Here is a 21775-nt window from a genome sequence, read left to right as displayed (position 1 = left end):
TACGCAGAGTTAAGTCTCATGCATATCCAAGTTTGGGACATTTTGATATGACACTCACCACTTAAAAGTGCAGACTTGCAGCTCCTCAGAGTCGACTGGCAATGCACTTTAACAGCCTAGGGTGATGGTGGGCGTTTGGCACGTCAGTTAAGGCACCACTTGGGATGCCCACTTCTCATATGACAGTGTCTGGTCAGTGTCCTGGCACCTCTGCTTCCAATCCAGTTCCTGCTAATGTGCATCCAGAGAGGAAGCAGCTGATGATGTAAGTACTGGGGTTCCAGCCACTCCCAGGGGAGACCCAGATTCAGTTCTGAGCCCCTGACCCAATTCTGGCACTGCAGACATCTAGGGAGTGAACCAGCAGATAGATCTCTCTCTGTCTCTCTCTCTCTCAGTCTGTCTTTCTGTCTCTCTGCTTTTCAAATAAGATTTTAAAAATAAATTGATTTAAATAAATAAAAAAATCCGTAAGTATTGAGCAAACCTTGAATTCATTGATTTAGATGCCTGCGCCCCACATCTGTGTACCTGGATCTGATTCCAAGTTCTGGTTCCTGAGTCCAGTTTCCTGCTAATGCAGATCCTGGAAGGGAGTGGTACTCACTGGAGTGGCTGGGATCCTGCCACCTACACAGGAGACCTGGATTGAGTTGTTGGTTCTCGGCTTTAGCCTCAGCCCAGCCTGGGACATCACAGGCACTGTGGGAATGAACCTCCACCTCTGTCTCTCTGCCTCTCAAGTATTTAAATAAAAATTTACAAAGTTTGTCAGCTGATCCCCAAGTGAATGAATGCACCCATCTTCTGCGTCCTTTCCTTCCTTTTGTGGATGGAAAACCAAGCCAAGAAAGCTTAGACTCACCGAACACAGGAAGAGAATCTGGTCGGGAGAGACTCCAATCTCAGTGTCTCCGTCTTTCTATTGTCTCACGACACATTCCTGAACTGTGGCCTGAGCTTTCATTTTGCTTCGTTTTAATATAAGGAGATATCTCCTCTTCACAGGGCAATAAGAAAATGACTACACAAATTCCATGTGCATTACCCCTGAGGATGAAGAGGAGGAAGGAGTGGGGAGAAGCACCCCAACGGGTGCACACTTAACATTGGAAAGCATGACCAAGTCTAGAGATTCCTGGTACCGCGTGAGGACTGCAGTTTATAATACTGCAGCGGACATGGAAAATTTGGAGATCTTTGCTTTCATCAGAAACACAAAGGTAACCATGGAAGGGGATGGACAGGCTAATTTAATTTTTTAAAGATTTTTTTTATTCATTTGAAAGTCAGAATTACACAGAGAGAGAAGGAGAGGCAGAGAGAGAGAGAAAGAGAGAGAGAGAGAGGTCCTCCATCGGCTGGTTCACTCCCTAGATGGTCGCAACAGCCATAGCTGTACTGAACCCAAGCCAGGAGCCAGGAGCTTCTTCCAGTTCTCCCATGTGGGTACAGGGGCCCAAGGACTTGGGCCATCTTCTACTGCTTTCCGAGGCCATAGCAGAGAGCTGGATCAGAAGTAGAGCAGCCAGGACTCGAACCGGCGCCCATATGGGATGCCGGCATTGCAGGTGGCAGCTTTACCTGCTGTGCCACAGCGCGGGCCCCAGGCTAATTTAATTGACCTCAGTAATCGTTCACTATGTGTAGGAATATCAAAACATCATGTTGTACACCTTACATTTATACAATAAACACTTTCTGAGACACAAGTAGAAAAGATGATTCCATTTTCATACAAATCACCGTAGAAAGGAGTAGTTCCAAGCACTAGCAGATGTTTTCAGATATTTTAAAAAGTGGTCAGACACACACACGAATTCTGGATTGCTGACGCCGAGGGAAGACACAGAGTGGCAGTGGGAAGGGAAAGAACTTCCCTGAAAACAGAAAACATGATCATTGAGGCAGTGCTGCCCAAGGCACAGGGCAGGGTCAAGGCAGGTCAAGGGATCCTCCCTCTGTTGTATTAATTTAGTTCTACCTCTGGAAGGGCACACCACCTGGCATCACCACTGTCACACTGGAAGCCAGCAGGGGTCCAGTGTAGGCTGACACCCAGAGGGCTCAGCTTCCAGCAATTTCCAATTGTCCTCCAGGTCCTCCGGGATCTCCATGGGAAAGGACCAGAGCTTAGCTGCTCAGAGCAGAGCGCCACACTCTAACCCACCCTCCAAAAGCCTCAGATTCAAAGGACACACATTCCACAATCACAAACCAAGGAGGGAATTCTGAAGTTTAACAGTAACCCAATAAAATTCACATAGCCATCACTAACTTTGTCTAAAATGGGTTATTTGGACATGCCTTTTCAATATTCATTATATAAGAGGACTTTGAAAATCCATGAAAAGTGAATTGAAAAGTTAAGTCTATTCTGAACCAAAATAGTGAGATCCATGTGTATGAGGGGTTTCCAAAAGTTCACGACAGTGCATGTGAAGGAAAAATCACATGGATTTAAAAAAAAACTATTGCACCAAAATCAACCCACTTTTCCATGAGCATGTGAAATGCCTTCTTAAAGTTAGGTTTGGTTTGGGAATTTGGTTTTACTCAAAAGTTTGCTGTTTTTCACCTGAATTGGTTTCTCATCAAACATGAAGCTACATATTTCTCATCCGCAAAAACCATCAGACCATCCAAGCTAACTACCTGGTCTGTGAGGCCTCTTTGCTGGTGCCTGTAAGTGGAATACAGGAGTCACACCTACAGCCACCTGCACACAAATGTACACACCTGTGCGCGGTTCGGCTGTGCTAAGCTCGGGTGAGTGGGCTCCCTTTGGCTCCATTCTTCTTTTCTTGGGGTGAATGGAAAGAGGATGAGGTGACAAAGTGAGAGGGTAGGTGAATCCGAACAGGATCTACTTCCAGTTTATCCCACCCCAAGCAAGTCGTCCCTACCACCTCCTGTATCCTGGTGTTGGAGCCAAAACCCTGGGAGTCATTCATTCTTCATACCTCCACAGTCATGTCTAAACCCTACTACCCCTACCAACAGAACGTGTCAGAAACATTGATTCTTCTGCGTCTCTACGCCCATCTTATCATGCTAAGCCACAACCATCTACGGCCCGGACTACTGCAACAAGCCCCCCATTGATGTCACACTCCTCCCTCCAGCCCTTAAGCAAATAACTGTTGGGATCATCTTTGTCCACCCCACTAAGAAAATAATGCAAATTTCTTCTCGTGAATCATAGGCACCTGTCTCTCCATCCTTGTCTCAGAACTTGGTTTTGCTTTTTGCCTCCTGTAATCCAACTGCACTGGTTTTTAAGTTTCACAAGCTAGCCATTAGCCCTCTCTGCTCTCCTTAAGATAATTCATATGCTTTCTCTGTCCAAAATACTCTTAATCCCATGCTTCATTAGACACTAACAGCATCTCCCTAACAAGACTAGTCCCTGTTACACATGTCCATAACATCTTCTTTTTGTTCAAAATGCTTGCTACAATTTGCAATCGTAGATTTGATGTGGTTTTAATGACTGCCTGTCTCCCCTACGAATCTGAGATCCATGGCATCAAGATCCAAATCTCTTTGTTCCTCTTTGCACACCGCAAATGCTTGTTGAGTGACCAAATCAAAGAAAAAATTCTGATTCCTATTAAATCATACACTCAATAAATCATTTTAGAGCAATTCTTAGACATTGTCAAGAATGTAGGTAAGGGCCACACTAGGTATATTTCTTCAAGTAACTTAAAATACTATATATAAAAAAAACCTGGGCTTCCCAGTAGATTTCCTAGTACTCTGAAACTTATGAATTTACATCCGAGTCTGTACTATTTTTTTAATTTGTCTTCTGTGTGAGTGATATCTATAGATGTCTTTCTTTTTCTGAGGACAGTAGCAGCAGAACAATTCCTGGAGCATATATGGCACATTTCGTCTAAATAAAACATTGGTACAGATGGCCAAACAAAAGCATAAATAATTTATATGTCATGCGCACATCCAGAGTGTTGAAGTCTGCTGTGTGCACTGCCCACTGCTATGTCAATAATGGAATGTAAGGCTGCCTGCGAAAGCACACCTTCCTTCTAGAAGTCTACAGCGATAGAGCAGGTGTGCAGATGTAGAGTTCGTAGCTTCCACAAAGAGGCTAATTATTACCTAATAACATTGGCAACATTAAGCCAGACCATCACTGTGGGAGTATGAAATATGCAGAAGCTGTTAATTTATTCAAACTTGTTCAGCTGTCAGCAAAGATAAAAATATGCCTTGACTTTTCATCTCCTTCAAGATCAAAGGTACATTTTTAAGTCCCTGTGTTTCTTTGATGGCATTAACTTCATCGTTTTTCCATCTTGCCACAATGATTCAGAATGCATGAGATACTTTAACATCTGTTTCTGAAATTCTGATGTAGGAACAGTAGCAGTTTTGCTACACAAAATATTTCCCCACCAAAAAAAAAAGTGTTTAACAATTCAAAGATACTACTTTTAATGACTGCTGTTTGGTTCACATGAAAATGAGTTTCTAAAAAGTATACCAGTCAGAATTGTCAGAAGCAAAATAGAATTATTCCAGTGGCCTACATGACTCATAGTCTCATAACACAACAGAAAAACTTTGGCCTTCATTTAGATAATGACAAATTTTGCTGAATTTTATTAAAATGAAATGTCTTAAAATAGCTGAACTGTAAGACATACACTATCTAATCTCAGGGAGTAAAAGCTAAATAACTCAAGATGTATTTATCAGGAGGAAAAAAGGATCACAAATAAGCAAATAAGCAAACATCTTTGCAGACGACACACATCTAATCTGGAAGTACCTTCTTGAAAGCTAACTTTAACACAAACAATTATGGCAAGATAAATAGTTAAATCTTTAATTCAAAGACTCTCCCAACTTGCACACATGATTAAAAAAAAAAAAAAAAACAGAAGAGAGGTTGTTCTGAATACATTACAATCCAATTGATTTTCTAAAGCTTTGTCCTTTTTTTTTTTTTTTTAATTTCACCTGTCTATGAAACAGGAGCTAATTGTTCAAGGAAAAGACATAGAACTACAAATTCAATTCACTTTTCTCTTCTGGCCAGATTTCACTGTGCCTGTTAGAAAACAGAGGTGACATTTTAGCTTTATTCTAGGGCTTCTCCAACAACGGTGAACAGACTGATGCCTCCTTGCCCTAAACAGATTTCTTTACTTTGGGAGAGAGAATGGGTAGGAGTGGGGTTTTGGTTTTGGTTTTTTCTCCAAATAAGTAAACCTTGGATAAAGTAAACTCAAATGGTTTTAAACTGGGATATGCCAGCTCATGACTTGGAAAAGTCTCAGCCACTTAATATTTTTGCTTTCTTCAGATTAAAAAAAGAAAAAAGTCTTCCTTTCCTCACATTACCTAGAGAAAATAAGAAAAGGTGAATATTTATTTATTATTTTTAAGGATTTATTTGTTTACTTGAAAGTCAGAATTACACAAAGAAAGAAGGAGAGGCAGGAGGAGGAGGGGGGTCTTCCATCCACTGGTTCACACCCCAATGGCCACAATGGCCAGAGCTAAGCTGACCCATGCTAGGAGCCAGGAGCTTCTTCCGGGTCTCCCACACAGGTGCAGAGGTCCAAGGACTTGGGTTATCTTCCACTGCTTTCCCAGGCCATAGAAGAGAGCTGGATCAGAAGTGGAGCAGCCAGGACTTGAACCGGTGCCCATATGATATGCCGGCACTGCAGGTAACGGCTTTACCCGCTGTGCCACAGTGCTGGCCCCAAGGTAAACACTTATTAAGCCCTTACTTTGATGAAGCACCGCAGTAAGGAAAGCTTCATCGAATCTTTCCTGCAACCCTGCAAGGCAGACGCCAACATCCAGGAGCACCTTACTGTCACTATGGGGGAAAGGGCTGGGGCCAGGACAGGAGCCTACGTCATCAGGAACTCAGCACCTTTGCTCTTTCCACCCCAGCAGCATGCCTGAGACAACTCAGAAATGCCACCCCAGAGGTCCAGAAAGATGGCCAGTTCCCTAGACAACAGCTGCTCCTCTAGAACAAACCCATCAAGAGTGAAGCGAGGGACTGAATGGCATGTTTTCTTCCTCAGCTCCGTTAAGGGGCCAGCTCTTGTCTTTCCAGCTGGATTTCTTTCTCTGGCCCATCCTAAGTGTCTACATTGCCTGTACAGGATGTGGGTTTGGGATGCATCTGTCAATGGGCATGAAATCACTTACTGGACACACAGCACCTACAGGGGGCACCAAAGAATGACCCGGAAAAACTCAGACCCCTAAGACTTGATACTATGGTCGGGATGTCAAAGATGACCCTACGATTTGTAGATGAGAACACAAAATAGTAAAGGCACCTATGACAGATGTAGGCAAATATCGAAGAAAGTCACCATGTGAGGCCAGAAGGCCAAAAATCAATTCAACCCCGGCCACACTTCGTCTTAGATGCCTTGGAGGAAATACAACGAAATCCGATGTGGCACTGGAAACCCAGAATTAGAACCCAGAGAAGTCAGAGGCTGAATGATGGCCGAGGGCGCACCTGCTCTAGAAGTGAGAGAAAGATGGAAGCACCCGACGAGAGCATCTGAGCATCTATGCATTCTTTTTTATTATTATTATTTTTTGACAGGCAGAGTGGACAGTGAGAGAGAGAGAGAGAGACAGAGAGAAAGGCCTTCCTTTGCCGTTGATTCACCCCACAATGGCCACTGCAGCCGGCACACCATGCTGATCCGAAGCCAGGAGCCAGATGCTTCTCCTGGTCTCCCATGTGGGTGCAGGGCCCAAGGACCTGGGCCATCCTCCACTGCACTCCCTGGCCACAGCAGAGAGCTGGCCTGGAAGAGGGGCAACCGGGACAGAATCCGGCGCCCCGACTGGAACTAGAACCCGCTGTGCTGGCGCTGCAGGTGGAGCCGCAGAGCTGCATCTACGCATTCTTTAGCAGAGAAAGCAGAGGGGAGGAGGGAAGAGAAGTGCGGGGTATGGGGCAGTCACGGAAGCCACAGGATGCGTGTGATGTGCAGAGCGCAGGGGAGAGCAGTTTCAAATCCTGCAACGCCTTGGGATTGCAAGAAGAATGCCCGCTGGTAACTTTCCAGGAAGCTGCAGCCCTACGGAACTGATAGAAATTAGTTGCAAAGAGGTGCAGAAGGAAATCGCGACTACAGACAAAAAGCATCAACTACAGAGTTAAAAATTAAACAGCAACAACGATGAAAGGCACTGAGAAGTACTTGCTCCATGCCAGAAACCGTGCTCTGCACTTCACATGTATCATCTCAATTAATCGTCAGTCTAAACCGCTAAGCTGGATACCGTCCTTACTAATATTTTACAAATGAGCCACTAAGGTATCATTAAGGAAGTCAGAGAGCTAGGGAAAGCCAGGATTCTACTGCAGGCCTCCACAAACGAACTGATACCCCAGCTGGCCCTCATGCAGCAGACGGAGAAACGCTGTGTTTGTCATGGCGTTCACTAGGTCAGAGCCTAGCACACAGTAAGCACTCAACCAGGTTGCGTTGCATTAGTCAACAAGTAACTGGGAAGGCAACGGGGGTGGGAGCTGTTCCTGGAGACCCTATTTAACCCCATGATAGAAGTCCTCCATTCCTTCAATGCTATAAATCTATGAAAATAAACTCAATTTGTCAGAAATCAAAAAGAAGCAGACAGAAACAGCTCACAGAAAAACAGTGGGACAGAGATTAACATTTCCCTCTGGATCCAAGTGCATTATTCAAGGTAGAGTTAAATTTGGCAAATCTGGGGCTGGCCCTATAATCTGTTTGAAAACAAACAAACAAAAAAAAACCCCACCAGAATCTATTTCCCTTATCTGCCCAATCCTGCTCCCTGAGGCAAAGCTCTCTCACTAAAGCAGGGGATGATCGATTTGCAGGGCTAAGACATCAATAACTCCTACCTGCAAAGTTGTTGACAAATAATCTGATTAGAATCTACAAATTTGTAAACAGTTCTTTCTTGTCTAAAAGAAGTCTAGCTTTTCAGTCCTTGAAGACTGAAACAGAAATGGCAGAAAACATTTGGGCTGTACGTAAGACATAAGAGGCCGGCGCTGTGGAGTACTGGGTAAAGCCACTGCCTGCAGTGCCGGCATCCCGTGGGGCGCCGGCTCAAGTCCCAGCTGCTCCACTTCCCATCCAGCTCTCTGCTGTGGCCTTGGGAGAGCAGCAGGAGATGGCCCAAGTGTTTGGATCCCTGCCATCCATGTGGGAGACCCGGATGAATCTTCTAGCCCCTGGCTTCAGCTTCACCCAGTCCTGGCCATCGTGGCCACGTTGGGAATGAACCAGCAGGTGGAAGATCTTCCTCTCCCTGTCTCTCCCTTCTCTCTCTGTAACTCTGAATTTTGAATCAATCAATAAATAAATCTTTGAAACAAAGAATGAGAGGTGATAGGCTTGTGACTGCTTACGTGGTTTATCTGCTCTGCCCTCTAGAATACGACTTCTGCTTTCAGCTCTGTTCATTAACTGAATGTGTTCTACTATGTAATGATGTGTACAAGCTCACTTAATACATCTGATCAGCATTATTCGGGAAAATCAATTATGGATTTGGTTACTTCAGGAGCAAAAATCAAAAACCATTCATTCAATTGGGACCTACTGCTCAGCAGAGAATATAAAAGTAATTGTAAGGTAGGACCTATATCCTTGAGGAGTTTAGTCCATATATCAAAATCGTCCTAACTTCCCAGTGGTATGTCATCATAACGAAAAACTGTTTTCACTTGTGCACCTGAGCTCAGACTTCAAATAGCCTATTTCTTGCAGTTCATAAGACTTCACACTTAACTATATTTCTCTGATGGGACCAGACCCAAAGAGAGAAATTCATTTTCAGAAACATTTCAAACAGCTTTCCAACCATTCTTCTTTCCTAAACGATTTCATTCTTTATTGAATTTTCTCATCTTTACCTTTATTGCTTTTGTTTGCTAATAGCATTGCATGCTTTCAGCACATACATCATGGTGTACATTGCCGAGTGGTAAAATGTAGCTAAGTTAAAAATGCATTACGTCACATGGTCATCATGTTTGTGGTGGGGAGAGACACTATCCACCGTCTTTATCTACTTGGAGACTACGCAAATCACCAACTATAGTTGCCTTGTTATACAAAATTCCTTTCAATTGTAGGTTTGTGGTCCACTCCCTAACCACCCCAGCCTAGGGCAAGCACTGTTCTACCCTCTTCTACTGTGAGACCAAACTGTCATCATCTTCCACGGGAAAACAAAACTATTATCAGAAATCTATCCAAATACAAAGGGATTTCAATAAATTCATGTAAAACCAAGTCAGTTTGTTTGAATGGGAAGAAAAATGTAATCATACATACAAGAGGTCTTCAAAAACTTTGTGGAAAATGCATGCCTTGAAAAGCACAGATTTCAACATTTTTTGCACCAAAATAAACTTCTCTTCATTTTACAAACTTTATAGGTACTCTCGTATGTCTGTTAGGTAATAGGATACACATATCACCAAGTACTAAAGTGATATCTAAAATACACGCTGATTTATATGAAAATATTTATCACAGCCTTCAATCAAATATCTTTCAAGACTTAGGCTTTCAACTATGAATTTTTATATTACATAAAATGAGGCTATTTAAATGACTCTTTTCAGTCATTCCTAGGCGATTAAAAGGACCCACGCCGTATTTTATTAAGCTAGAATACTGTTTGAAACATGCTGAGGTAGCAGTGCCAGCATCCCATATGGGTGCCTGTTCGCGACCTGGCTGTTCCACTTCTGATCCAGCTCTCTGCTATGGCCTGGGAAAGCAGTACAAGATGGCCCAAGTCCTTGGGCCCCTGTGCTCACATGGGAGACCTGGAGGAAGCTCCTGGCTTCTGGCTTCAGATTGGTGCAGCTCTGACCATTGCGGTCATTTGGTCATTTGATCATTTGGTCATTTGGATGGAAGACCTCTCTCTCTCTCTCTCTCTCTCTCTCTCTCTCTCTGCCTCTCCTTCTCTCTCTAACTATTACAAATAAATAAATAAATATTTTTTAAAAAGACTCCCTTCTTTAACCTTAATTTCTGCAACAATTATCACTGATTTTATATTGTGGCGTGTTATTCATGCTTATTTGATGTCACGACACATCTTCTACTCATTAAAGTAGTGCTTAGTGTATTTTAATTTTTCCCATTAGAACAAATTTGGTTTGAGCCATTTCAAAGTATTTGTCGATGTATGGTTTCTAATCTAGTCAAAAGAGAAAAAAAAATCCTTAAACCTGACGGGAAAATAAAATTTCCTAAAGTAATGTATCCTCAATCATATCTCTTTTGGAGTTTAATGATTTGGAAAACTTTGAGAATGCCTTATTTGAACCTTGTTTTTTTATTTTTAAAATTTGTGTCACAACAAAATACTAGAATCACATACTATTCTAAGGCAGTAGCTATAAATCCATGAACTATCTTTCTAAAACAATTAAACACTGGAATGAACTGTTTATCCATAATCAATTTAATATAAATTATAGAGATATCTGACAGAGGAAAAGTGTTGTTGATAGAGGGAAAAGACAGTTATCCTCCCAGAATAAAGAACTTTTTACACAGCTTTCCTCTATAAAACTTTGTATTTCGTATCTATCGCCAAGACAATGAAATTGTGTATAACAACAAAACGTTGTTCATCTGCTAAAGTAAATGCTCAATTAGTCTAAAATATATTTATACTTTTCTTTACAGAGCCATTTTTATTAATATCACATTCATTTAGTTGGTCACTGTCAACTAAAATGAATTACGATCCTCAGAAGCAACAAATACCTTTCTTCACTGAATTCTCCTGTAGGTTTTACATTCTAGATATTTTCTTCCAGGAGTAAGAACCAACTAGAACGACCCCTCAGCCAGATTTGGGGGCACTGGGGACCAGAATAAGAAAATACGTTCGGTTCACCTGTGGCAGAACCAACAGCGACCTCTTGTGGTGAAGACTAACTACAGGCCGGGGGTGGACGACAGCACCTCTTCCTAGGCTACAGTCTAGAGGAGGCGGAAGCATTGTTCCTCCAAGCTAGGAAACAGCTGTTATGCACAATGAAAGTAGCAGATAAACATTGACTCACCTGAAGGGTTTGCACAGAAATCTACTTAGTCACTGTCAATTAAAATAATCAGAGCTACTCTTGTCTGTTAGAGCGCAGTGTTGTCAGGAGCTGCTTTTAAAAGAGATCTGTAAAAGGTGGCTAGGTAGATGACTGCCTGGCCCATCCTACTTCTGCATTCAGATGAAAGACCAAGAGGCAATTCTGAGTAGGACAATGGTGTCCTGGGGAAGCAGCCCTCTAGTCAGCAACACACTGCGTTCGTTATGTAACACAGCGTGGGTCCTGAAGCCAGGAGGACGCGCTGGCTTATTTATAGACATAATCTGGGAAGTGGTCAGCATCAGCCCAACCTCATGGACACTGTAAATGTCAAAGCGCTATATTATAAGACCTGGGTCAACCGATGTGTTGAAAATACTATGTGGTTTTATCAATATTTCCTGAACAGCATCTTAGATGTCAAAACATTTGCAGGAAAAAATATCAATTTTACAATGTAAACCAAAAAAAAATCCATTTGTTTTGCAGTATTTCTTTTGAAGTGAATAATGCTTAAAAGTTGTTAACGTTTGTTTTCTTTTTAAAACACCAATTCTTGATTTTTCCTATGAATTTCATTGAAGACCTCAGTTTTGATAAGTACCACTTACAGCCCAAAAAATCATGTTGTAGTTTCCTACAAGCAGGAGATGGCTGAGTAAAAAAAAAGACTTGTGCAGGGTGCAGGTTGGCCACCTCCAGCCAAATCGGAAAGTTTTGTCCCTGGAGCTTCTTTCTTTGAAAGGTGAGAGGCTCATAAGCTGCTACGTCCTCCATTTCCTTCCTCCCTCTGGCCCCCTTTTTGCTCCAAAGAGGAAAACACTAGCAGCAGAAAAAGACATCCAATGTCTCAGGGTGCTCGAAATACTAAAGACTGAACTTCTAATAAAAAGATATTTATCATTTTTCAAAGTGTCAATCAAGTTTCCTGTCACCCAAAATGATTTTGTTTTCAAAACAAAGACAACCTATGAAGAATCCACAGTGCTCAGAAATCGAATCACCCCAAAGGACTTAGAAGTGGGCTGTGTCTCTTGCATCTAAAACTCTACCTAAAAGTCCCCAACATAATCACTTTCTTTTCATGTACTTAACCTCTTACATACAAGCTTACGGCTCCCTAGAGCCCAATTGATATTGATGAATAGACTGCACAAGTAAATGAAATTTAAATAAGGAATGTTCCAGACACAGAGGCAGTGGGTAAACACTTCTAGGAGACGCTGCTCAGAATTCACCGTGCTGTTCCCAAACCCTCCCTTCCTGCCAACTTCCCACCAGCCAAAGATGGATCTGGACAGCACCACTGCACTCAGACCTCTGTTCCTTCCCAGCTTTTGGGAGTCTAACGTGTTCCCGGCAGTCACTAGAACCTCACGTGAAGAACCATCGTGAGTCTTCTGGCCTGTCTAAAAGCGCATTTAACTCTTTAAGATTTACTTTTATTTATGTGTAAGGCACAGTAGCAGAATTTGACTTCTAAAACTAAAGAAATTCCCAACTCCCCCTGATTGGCGATTTGGCTATAAAGTGTGTGTGTATCCATCCAATTCAATGGCCCTCATTATTTTATTTTATAGACTTTGAATCACCAGTAACAACCTGAAATGCTTTCTCCTAACAGAGTCAACTAAATCAAGAAAATAAAAATCCGCTCTCCGGAGGTGTAAAAATAACAGCAAATGGGCTGTCACTGCTTCTCTGGAGCTCAGGGCATGGGACTGTTATCTGGGAAACTGCACCTGAGCAGCTTGGACGTTTCCTAGGAAATCCTCAGATCTAAGAGCTGTTCTCAGATACCTCACACATCTCGTTCTTGTGTTGTGCACCCAGAAAAAGTTCTGTGATGGGTTTCTAACTGGCTGAGACTTCAGTTCACAAGATATCCATGGACAAAAACTCAAGTCCAATGTTTCCTCCCTCCCTCTCTCTCCCTCCTACCCCCATCCCGCTCTCTGTGTAGGTGTGTGTTTCTATGTTTTTCTACATCTCTCTTCTGCTCTTTGTGGCTGAGAGAGAGAGAGGAAAGGAGAGTGGGTCTGCTTCCGCTGTGCCTGTGCCGGTGCCTGGGTGGATGCCTGTCCTCTGGCTGTCCATCTGTGCACTTCCGCATGAGTTGTGGGTCTCTCTGCACCTGCTCCATGTTGCCTGACTCTCTGTGAGATCTGACCTTGTCACAGGAAGAAGATAGCGCTCCAGAAAGAGAATCTTTTCCTGAAGTGCAGGTAGCTAGACAATCCCAGCCTCTGCCTCTTCGATTCTGTCCTTTCTTCTCGCCTAAAGCCCTGCCAACACTTCACTTTCGATGTTGTTCAGTCAGTGAATAATGAACTCTTCAATGTCACAAACCTGATCCATCTGTTAGACTCCTGCAGGGAATTTCTCTGTTAGTCTCAATTAAACAATTTCTCGGGATGAATTTGTCTATTTCTCTGTCAATTCATATAGAAACAACACAAACCGTGTGATATTCCCACAGGAATGTGCAGACCAATTTAATGCAGTGATTCACTCTTTCTGAGGTCTTCCCCTTTAAAAAAAAAAAAAAAAGGACTGAAACCCTGTTGAGGATTTATCACACAGACACATGCACCGACTCCAAGTCTCTAACAATTCAAAAAAGGCTCAGGGGTTTTTTTGAGTCAGAGCTTTCCATGTTAGCCACAGACAACTAGAGGCGGCATTTGAAAAAGCCAAACAGAGGAAGTTCATTGTCAATCGGTGTTTCCTATGGAAAGAAACATGCAAGTGTGAGAAAGGTCCACTACTCATTCATTTGGACTGTGGATGTGAAACACCAGCCTAGAAGCCAACACTTAAAAGCCACATAAGGTTCAGTCTTGACTGTATAACAAGTTGCACCCAATGCCACCTCATCAGTAAACTTCCGGATGGATTCATGTCTTTCCCTTCACCAAGCTTGTGACACAGAGCTTGCAGGGGTTACATTTGGAGGCCTTCTCTGGAAATTCCCCTCCCAGACCTAATTCCATGGTGTTGAAATAATCAGAGGGAGAAAGCCACACCGAGACGGAGACCTTGAACAGCTGATTCCAGTAACCCTTAAACTCTCCCCCACATATTGTTTTACTAATACTCTCCCCTTGTATTGTGGCTACACTAAGGTAATGTATGATATCCCTATAATAAGATGATGTGCAAGTGTAGAAATGGCCTACCCTTGGAAGTTACATTGTATATGATCATGAATATTGAAAATGCACAGGGAATCACACTGGAATGGCTAAAGAGGAATCCCAGGCCATTGTCCTACTGGCTATTCTTTCTACCTCAGACACAACACTGCTGCCCCTACACCAAACTGGAAGAAATAAAGACACAAGCCTCGAATGAAAAACCCAATCCCAAGCCAGAGATTAGGGTACTCAAACACAGTCAGTGCCCAATCAGAAGGATTTGCAAGCCAGGCGGAAGAAGAGCCCCTAATCTAGAACTAGCAGAGCCCAGTCTACCCACTCGGAGAAAGCATCAGTTTATTTCATCATCTGCTATCATTCGAGGGCTCCTGTGTCTTGTCCACCAAGCGCAGAGCATCGTGAAAACAGGAGACGTGTCTTAACCATTTCCTTATCCAAAGGACCCACCGAGTGTCTGTTGCATTACAGTGCCCAAATAAACATTGTTTCGCTGGATCAATAATGAATTATGGAGCTGCACAGATCAAGTCCATCTCTGTGCTCCAAGCGCTGCTGTCTTCCATAAAACAGAAACGTCTTCTTGTAATTCTCCAAGCAAGGGGTCGCAAAATAAAACAACAGGCCCCTGCAGGAAAAACTTGAAGGGATGGCCCACATAGGTTGCTTATGAAGTTGAACATAATTTTGTTAAAAGACTTTAAACAAGTAGAATATGTAGATTTCAGCCAAAGACAAAGTTTAGACCCATGTTCGACAGGACTATCTTGTGGGAAACGAACTCATAAAAGGATGGCATTTGAAAACACCCTCAGGCAAAAACACCTTTACAGCAACAACAAAGGGCAAGAGCACTGAGCAAAAAATGTCTGCACCCTGTACAGTCCTCCTGGTTCACTCAAATGCAATGTATCATATAGACCAAGGTACAATCAAAAAAAAAAAATAGCAAACTTTCAACACAAACGCGACTGTCCGCCCAAACTGCCTCTCCATTTGACAAGCACTGCCTCTCTGTTAGGTGGTTCAAGTTCGCCTGCTCTCCCCAGCTCCGGGTCTCTCTCAGCCCTGTGCCCACCGGGACCAAAGCATGCCCAACCCTTTCCGCTGACTTGGGAGAATTTGGGTAATGCCTGCAGCCTGCCTGGGAGAAACCGTGGGAGAAGGATGAGCAAGGAACAGATCCCCCATCCGAGGGACATTCAACTCGCTTCTAGTTCAGCCTCCACCGGACCCACCCCGCCGCCTACCCCGCGTCTGGGCTCTGGGCAGGTGGGAGACGCTGCGTCCGTCCCCCCAGGAAGGGGACGCAACGAACTTTCCTCCACCGCCTCGCCCCCTCCGCCCACCCCAAGTCGCCTCCACCAGGTAAGGCAGCCTGCAGCGCCCCCCCCTTTGGGCGAGGGACCGGGTGGGACGGAACCGGGGGGGATGTCTGGCGTGGGGGCGGCGTCCCGAACCGCAACTCTGCTTACCGCTGGAGCGCCGGACAATGTTCTCCAAAAACGTGTTCTGCGGTGCCACCAACCCTCTCTTGCCCCCCGGCATCCTGGGTCTGGAGAGGGGCGGCCAGGATCCGCGGCGGGGGAGGGGGGGATGCAGGAAGAGGAGGAAGAGGAGGAAGAGGAGGAGGAGACCGAGCCGAAAGCAGAGGGGGCGCGGCGGCGGCGGCGGGGTCCCCTGACTGTGTCTCCAGCCCGACCCGGATGAGCAGCTCTGGGGTGCAGGACCAGGCAGTTCATGGTAGTAGCGCTCCCCCGGCCGCCGCTGCCCGGACTGTGGCGGTGCCGCACACGGGGCTCGGGAGCTGCAGGCTCCGCGGGGCACAGTGCGCCTGCGCCGCCCCCGCTGTCGCTGTCCCGCCGGTGCCGGTGCCGACGCCGAGGCTGCTGCTGCTGCCGCCGCGGTGGTGGTGGTGGCGGCCCGGGAGCGGGCTCCGCATGGCTCCCGCGGCTGCCCGGCGCTCGGGGGCCGGCGCGGCCAGAGCGCGAACTCCGGCCCCCTCTGCTGCAGGTGCGCCTAGCCCAGCCGTCCCCTCCGGGTCCCCGGTCCGCCCCCTGCCCTGGCGCCGCGGGACCACAGCTGCTCGGCGCAGCCCAACTTCTGCGGGGCTGTGCGCCCCGGTGGCCGCTCCTGTCCCCGGCGGAGGTCCTGGCGAGCGCCGCCGTCCAGTGGGGGACCAGGGAGGGCACTGGGCAGTCGGACTAGAAGGCGGGGGAAGTGGGGGTCACATCCCAGCTTCTTCCGCCGCCGGGGCCACGAGCCCTGGCTGCCCGCCGCGGACGCGGCTCTCGGCGCGACGACGCAGATGGGCTCCGACTCCGGCCGTGGCTGACCGCGGAGCAGGGACTGGCGGGGCGGCGCGCGGGGATGCACAGCAGCCACCTGACGCTGCGACCGCCCCCCTCCGGGGCTTCGGCGCCTGACGCCTCGCCCCGGGAGCGCTAGGCAGCCGCCCAACCCACACCCCCAAACCCCCGGAGCCCCAGCCGGCCGGGGTCGGCGCGCACAGCCTCGCGCAGTCCAACCCCCTGCGCGCCCCTGGGCTGGCTAGGGCGCGCTGGGGAGCGGGTGGTCGCACAGGGGGGCGTCCACGAGGGCTTTGCTGGGCCGCCGCTGCAAAGTTGCGGGAAATGTGGCACTTGATGGAGGAGTGGAGAGAGCGAGTGAATAATTTCACAGCCGAGAGAGAGAGAGAGAGAGAGGCGGGCAGCGTTTGCCACGGAGAAACAGGGCAGGCGGTGGGGCCCGAGCTGCATGAGGCCAAGGAGGGGGCGGGCATTGCCCCGAAACACCCTCTCCCCAGCCCCCCATACGGCCGAAACCCAGGACAAGGATGGAACCGTTAAAAGCTGCGCAAAAGCCAGGAGCCTGCCTCCGAGAAGGGAAAATGGCTTTGAGTGCGCAGGGGCCAGCTGGGGGGACCAGGAGAGCAAAGCGGAGCCCGGGCCGCTGCAGCCAAGTGGCCCCGACCTCGCGGCCTGCGCGTCGCCTACGAACTTGTTAAAAATGCAAACGATAGTTCTCTCCCCGGAGCCGGGGAACCTGGCACTCCAACCGTGTGTGGATAACCACGATCCACACTCAGCGCCCGGGGTGTCCGCCTGGCTGTGTAGACGCGGCCGGGGAGGGAGGGGGCCACGAAAAAACCGCGCTGCGGCCAGGCCACATGCTAGAGCGCAACGGGAAGGGGCGCTTGGGATGCGCGCGTACCCCTGAGCAGGTGTGTGGCTTTGCTTGGATACGCCCGGTTGCTAATCACGGGGCCCCCAAGATGGATCCGGGCGCTGTCCCCAGAGCACCTGAACCTGTGGCCCGGAGACGGCTAAAAGCACAACCCGGCTCCAGGCTTCTCCTTGGGGTCCTACTTCCCGCCCCCCCCCCCCCATCACTTGGCTCTGAAATTTCCATACACTCGGCCAGCACTGGGGCAGCTGTGCAAACCCAGAAGGCTGACACCAGGCGAAGAGGGGTTTGCTGTACTAATAGAAAAAAAAAAAAAAAAAAACAAGCGATCAGAGGAATAGCACTGGGCTAGCACTGGGAAGCACTGCGGTGGTGCGAGCTGGACCCCCTACTGTCAGAATGCCTCTTAGGTACACTGGGGTGTCTTTAGTTAATAACATGGACTCAGGCACAGATTGGATGGGAGCGGTTGGCTTGCCAGGGGCAGGAGTCAGAGATGTGGCTCCTCCCTGCGGTTGGTAAGGTACGTGAGGGCGGCGCCATCACCCAGCCTGAAACGCACAATCGGATTTCCCCTCCCGGTGAGTCATGGAGGACCAGTCTTGCAATGGGCCTAATCAGCCATTCATTGGCAGGAGTGGTGAGCAGGCAGGGTTATTTTTTTTATTCATATATAATTCATAGATTGCTATCCTAGATGTCTAGCATGGTAATTCCAACATCATCATTAACAGGGACTGTTTCAAATCTGTAAGTTCTCTTCTACATCACCAGCATCCCACATCTGCCTTCTGGATATTGGTTTAAAATCTCAACTTCCTAGCATTTAGCATTTAATAGAAATATTCCTGCTCCTAATGATTCTCTGTGGGTGTATTAGCTCACGCTTCCCAAAGAGCAAACCATTCGGGACTGTATTAAAACACCATCATGCAATTGCTGGTAGAATGTCCCCCACTATTTCCAATGGCAGGTTTAATTAAAATGACATTTATCCTTTCTTCTTTGCCCTTAGTAATTGCATATAGCATTAGAACTTTGCGATTATTTTAATGGTTATGTAAAAAACAATTGGTAGTTATAAAGCATCAAATGATTGCATTACCCACTTTTCTTCGTCTTCCAGTTTGAATTGTAATTTTTGTACAGGAAGCAACCAAGACCCAGAGAAGTGAACTGCCTTGTCTAGACAGACTCAGATCTCCCGACCCTGTAGCCAGGGCTTCTTGTCCGTAACAGAAAACAGCCTGATGTTGGGTCTGAGCAGTAACATTCAGCAAATCTCTTTTGCTGTCGCCACTGGTTGTGCAGCGTGAGAGACAAGAGAAACCCCTGGCAACAACTTGCGGCAGGCTCCCAATCAAAACAGAGTGCAGGAGAATGGAGCAGCCGCACCGTACGGGCTGACTGGCCCCAAGGACCGTGCTGGCAGATTGCAACAAGGTGCCTATACAGCATTTTAACAGCGGAGTCCATCTGTCGTGATCCAACCACAGAATTTAACAGGTGAGAGACAGCGCAATGAAAAGGCTCCAGTGTCACACAAAAGACTTCTTTCTTATTGTTTGTTTTTACTGCCAAAAAAATAATAATAATCTATTTCAACGCAGAATCTTTTGTCTTTTTCTTCTGTCTCTTGAGGTATGGCAATCAGAGAGGTTTGTGTGTGAGAATCATTAAAGAAGCCAATATAAAATGAAAGATTAGTAAAATTAGGGAGTGGTGATTTGTCCTTACTCCTGGCTTGCTGGAAATTCTTTTATCAAATACCCCTCCTCTGAGGACTTGTAACATGCAGTTTATTTGACAGTAGATGTGGATATGGAAATTTTCAGGAATGTGTTAGAAGTAAGTTTGATCTGACAGTGTTTGATTCTTCCTATGCAGTGGCCTGGCTGCTGTCCTCAAAAGAAATGCATCTTCTCCTCCTCCCCCAGCACAGACCGAAAGTACCAGCTGCAGATGCTGAGTGACTCTGATACCGAATGGCAGAAGGAGCCAAGGAAAGCCCAGATGTCACTCTCCATCCTGGCCTCCGGGGTCGCGTCATTCGCAGTCTGCAACAGCCTATGCCACCTTTCCGCTTCCCTGAGCATCCTTCAGGGTCTCCTTACACAGACCCCAGTTTTGGCAATGAAACATCACAAGTCCTACACACTTCCACATACACCTCCCACCTTCCTCTGTTGGCCCATTCCTCCCACGTGGGATCCAGGTTGAAATGAAGCAGAATAGAGAAGCAACGTAGTACAGAGATTTTTCGTTGCTTTGGTCTGAGCACCCTGACTACCTGGAATTCCATCTTGCCTCTGCTGGCCCAGGACAATTTGTTTAACTTTGGCTTCTTCTTCTGTCAAAGGGGGATACAAATTACCTATTTAACAGGGCTGCTCTGGGAATTAAATGAGTTCCACCACCACCACCCCACCTTGGGAACCCTTTAAAACAAATTCTGGCATGCAAAAAGCACAATACTAAGTGTTTGAGAGCACACACATAAGCCTTTTCCTCTGCCTTTTACTTTCATTTTTAGCACAAGCCCTGTTTATTAATGGTCATTAATAAAGTTTATCAATATCCAGATACCTTTTCCTCCTTCTAGAAGTGAGTCGTGCTCTTGCAACCGATGCTGATCAATGAAATAAGAGGGTAAGTCCAAAGTTTCATGCAATATGGAATTAAAAGATAAGTTCATTCTGGTGCAAAAAAAGTGTTGAAATCTCTGATTAGTTTTTTCTTTTCATAATATACATTTTCATGAACTTTTTAAAAAATATTTATTTATTTACTTGAAAGTCAGAGTTACTCAGAGAGAGAAGGAAGGAAAGAGAGAGAGAGACAGATCTTCCATCCGCTGGTTCACTCCCCAAATAGCAGCAACAGCTGGAGCTGCACCAATCTGAAACCAGGAGCCAGGAGCTTCTTCCAGGTCTCCCACGCAGGTACAAGGGCCCAAGCACTTGGGCCATCCTCTACTACTTTCCCAGGCCATAGCAGAGAGCTAGATTGGAAGTGGAGCAGCCGGGACTCGAACAGGCACCCATATGGGATGCCGGCACTGCAGGGGGCAGCTTCACCTGCTAGACCACAGTGCCGGCCCCTCCATGATCTTTTTCAAGACCCCTCCCTCATAGGCAGAGAGGTGATGAGTGTTAATTCCAGGGAACGCATAGAACAGCCAGAGCTTGGTTTCCCAATGCTCCTCTGCCTCCCCCTCAGTGTCAAGGAGAACTCTGCCCAGATGAGTTAGCCACACCTGCGGGCTACATAAGCAGGAAAGAAACGTCTGCATCAGGAAGACACTGAGATTCTGCCATTGCTTCCCACTGTGCCACAGCCTAGGCGCTCCTGGCTGATACAAGTTAGGAGCTTACTTTAGGTGCGGGAGATTCGGGAAACCATACTTCTGGATTCTGACTGCACCCGGGGAGTTTATAAACATTCCAAAGGCCCCAGTCTCAGAGATGACTCACAGATAACAGGACACACTGCCATTCCCTACACTCTCACCTTGGTCCTCTCTTGCTTTTCCTGTTTCTCCTAAATGCATGGGAAGCAGTTTCTCTCCTCATCTCTCAAGTTCCTCACTTGACCACGCCCACCACACTTGACCATGCCCTCCTAGCTTGACCACACCCTCATTCCTCTCTGCTTCCATCTTTTTTTTTAAAAGAGATTTATTTTTGTTTTTTTTTTAACTTTTATTTAATAAATATAAATTTCCAAAATACAGTTTATGGATTACAATGGCTTCCCCCCCCCATAGCTTCCCTCCCACCCACAACCCTCCCATCTCCCACTCCCTCTCCCATTCCATTCCCATCAAGATTCATTTTCAATTATCTTTATATACAGAAGATCAATTTAGTATAAATTAAGTAAAGATTTCAACAGTTTGCACCCACACCAAAACACGAACTGTAAAATACTGTTTGAATACTAGTTATAGCATTCATTCACATTGTACAACACATTAAGGACAGAGATCCTACATGAGGACTAAGTGCACAGTGACTCCTGTTGTTGACTTAACAAATTGACATTTTTTTTTTGAAAGGCAGAGTGGACAGTGAGAGAGAGAGAGACAGAGAGAAAGGTCTTCCTTTTGCCGTTGGTTCACCCTCCAATGGCCGCTGCGGCCGGTGCACCACGTTGATCCAAAGCCAGGAGCCAGGTGCTTCTCCTGGTCTCCCATGCGGGACCCAAGGACTTGGGCCATCCTCCACTGCACTCCCGGGCCACAGCAGAGAGCTGGCCTGGAAGAGGAGCAACTGGGACAGAATCCGGCACCCCAACCGGA

The 21775-nt window shown here is 46.3% G+C and overlaps 2 protein-coding genes across 4 annotated transcripts in view; one reads left to right on the top strand and one right to left on the bottom strand.

Moving 5' to 3' along the window:
- The window catches only part of KCNH5 (potassium voltage-gated channel subfamily H member 5), a 439958-nt gene extending 423288 nt beyond the window's left edge, over positions 1 to 16670 (bottom strand). Inside the window, exon 1 of one of the 3 annotated variants that reach the window (XM_017349345.4) lies at positions 15765 to 16670. In XM_017349345.4, the coding sequence (XP_017204834.2) occupies positions 15765 to 15837 (73 nt within the window). In that variant the 5' untranslated portion in view covers positions 15838 to 16670. The remainder of the gene's footprint in view (positions 1 to 15764) is intronic. The other 2 variants (XM_089322688.1, XM_089322689.1) reach the window with 2 other exon arrangements.
- On the top strand, positions 1119 to 20055 carry LOC138847190 (uncharacterized). The gene is made up of 4 exons (XM_089322813.1): positions 1119 to 1223; positions 15507 to 16302; positions 18602 to 18981; positions 19363 to 20055. The coding sequence occupies exons 1-3, from the start codon at positions 1119 to 1121 to the stop codon at positions 18604 to 18606; spliced, it is 906 nt and encodes a 301-aa protein (XP_089178939.1). The 3' UTR covers positions 18607 to 18981; positions 19363 to 20055.
- Positions 20056 to 21775: the final 1720 nt, after the last annotated feature.

This window comes from Oryctolagus cuniculus, chromosome 20 (assembly GCF_051225735.1).
Source record: "Oryctolagus cuniculus isolate XC-2025 breed Fujian yellow rabbit chromosome 20, ASM5122573v1, whole genome shotgun sequence".
In the NCBI taxonomy this organism is placed as follows: Eukaryota; Metazoa; Chordata; class Mammalia; order Lagomorpha; family Leporidae; genus Oryctolagus; species Oryctolagus cuniculus.
This window is presented reverse-complemented; position numbering and strand designations above follow the sequence as displayed.

Excerpts from the sequence above, each read along its gene's own strand:
- LOC138847190 (XM_089322813.1), top strand. The coding sequence starts at position 1,119 with ATGACCAAGTCTAGAGATTCCTGGTACCGCGTGAGGACTGCAGTTTAT. Across the intron at positions 1,224-15,506 it reads CTTTCATCAGAAACACAAAG|TTCAGCCTCCACCGGACCCA; the intron begins GTAACCATGGAA and ends ACTCGCTTCTAG.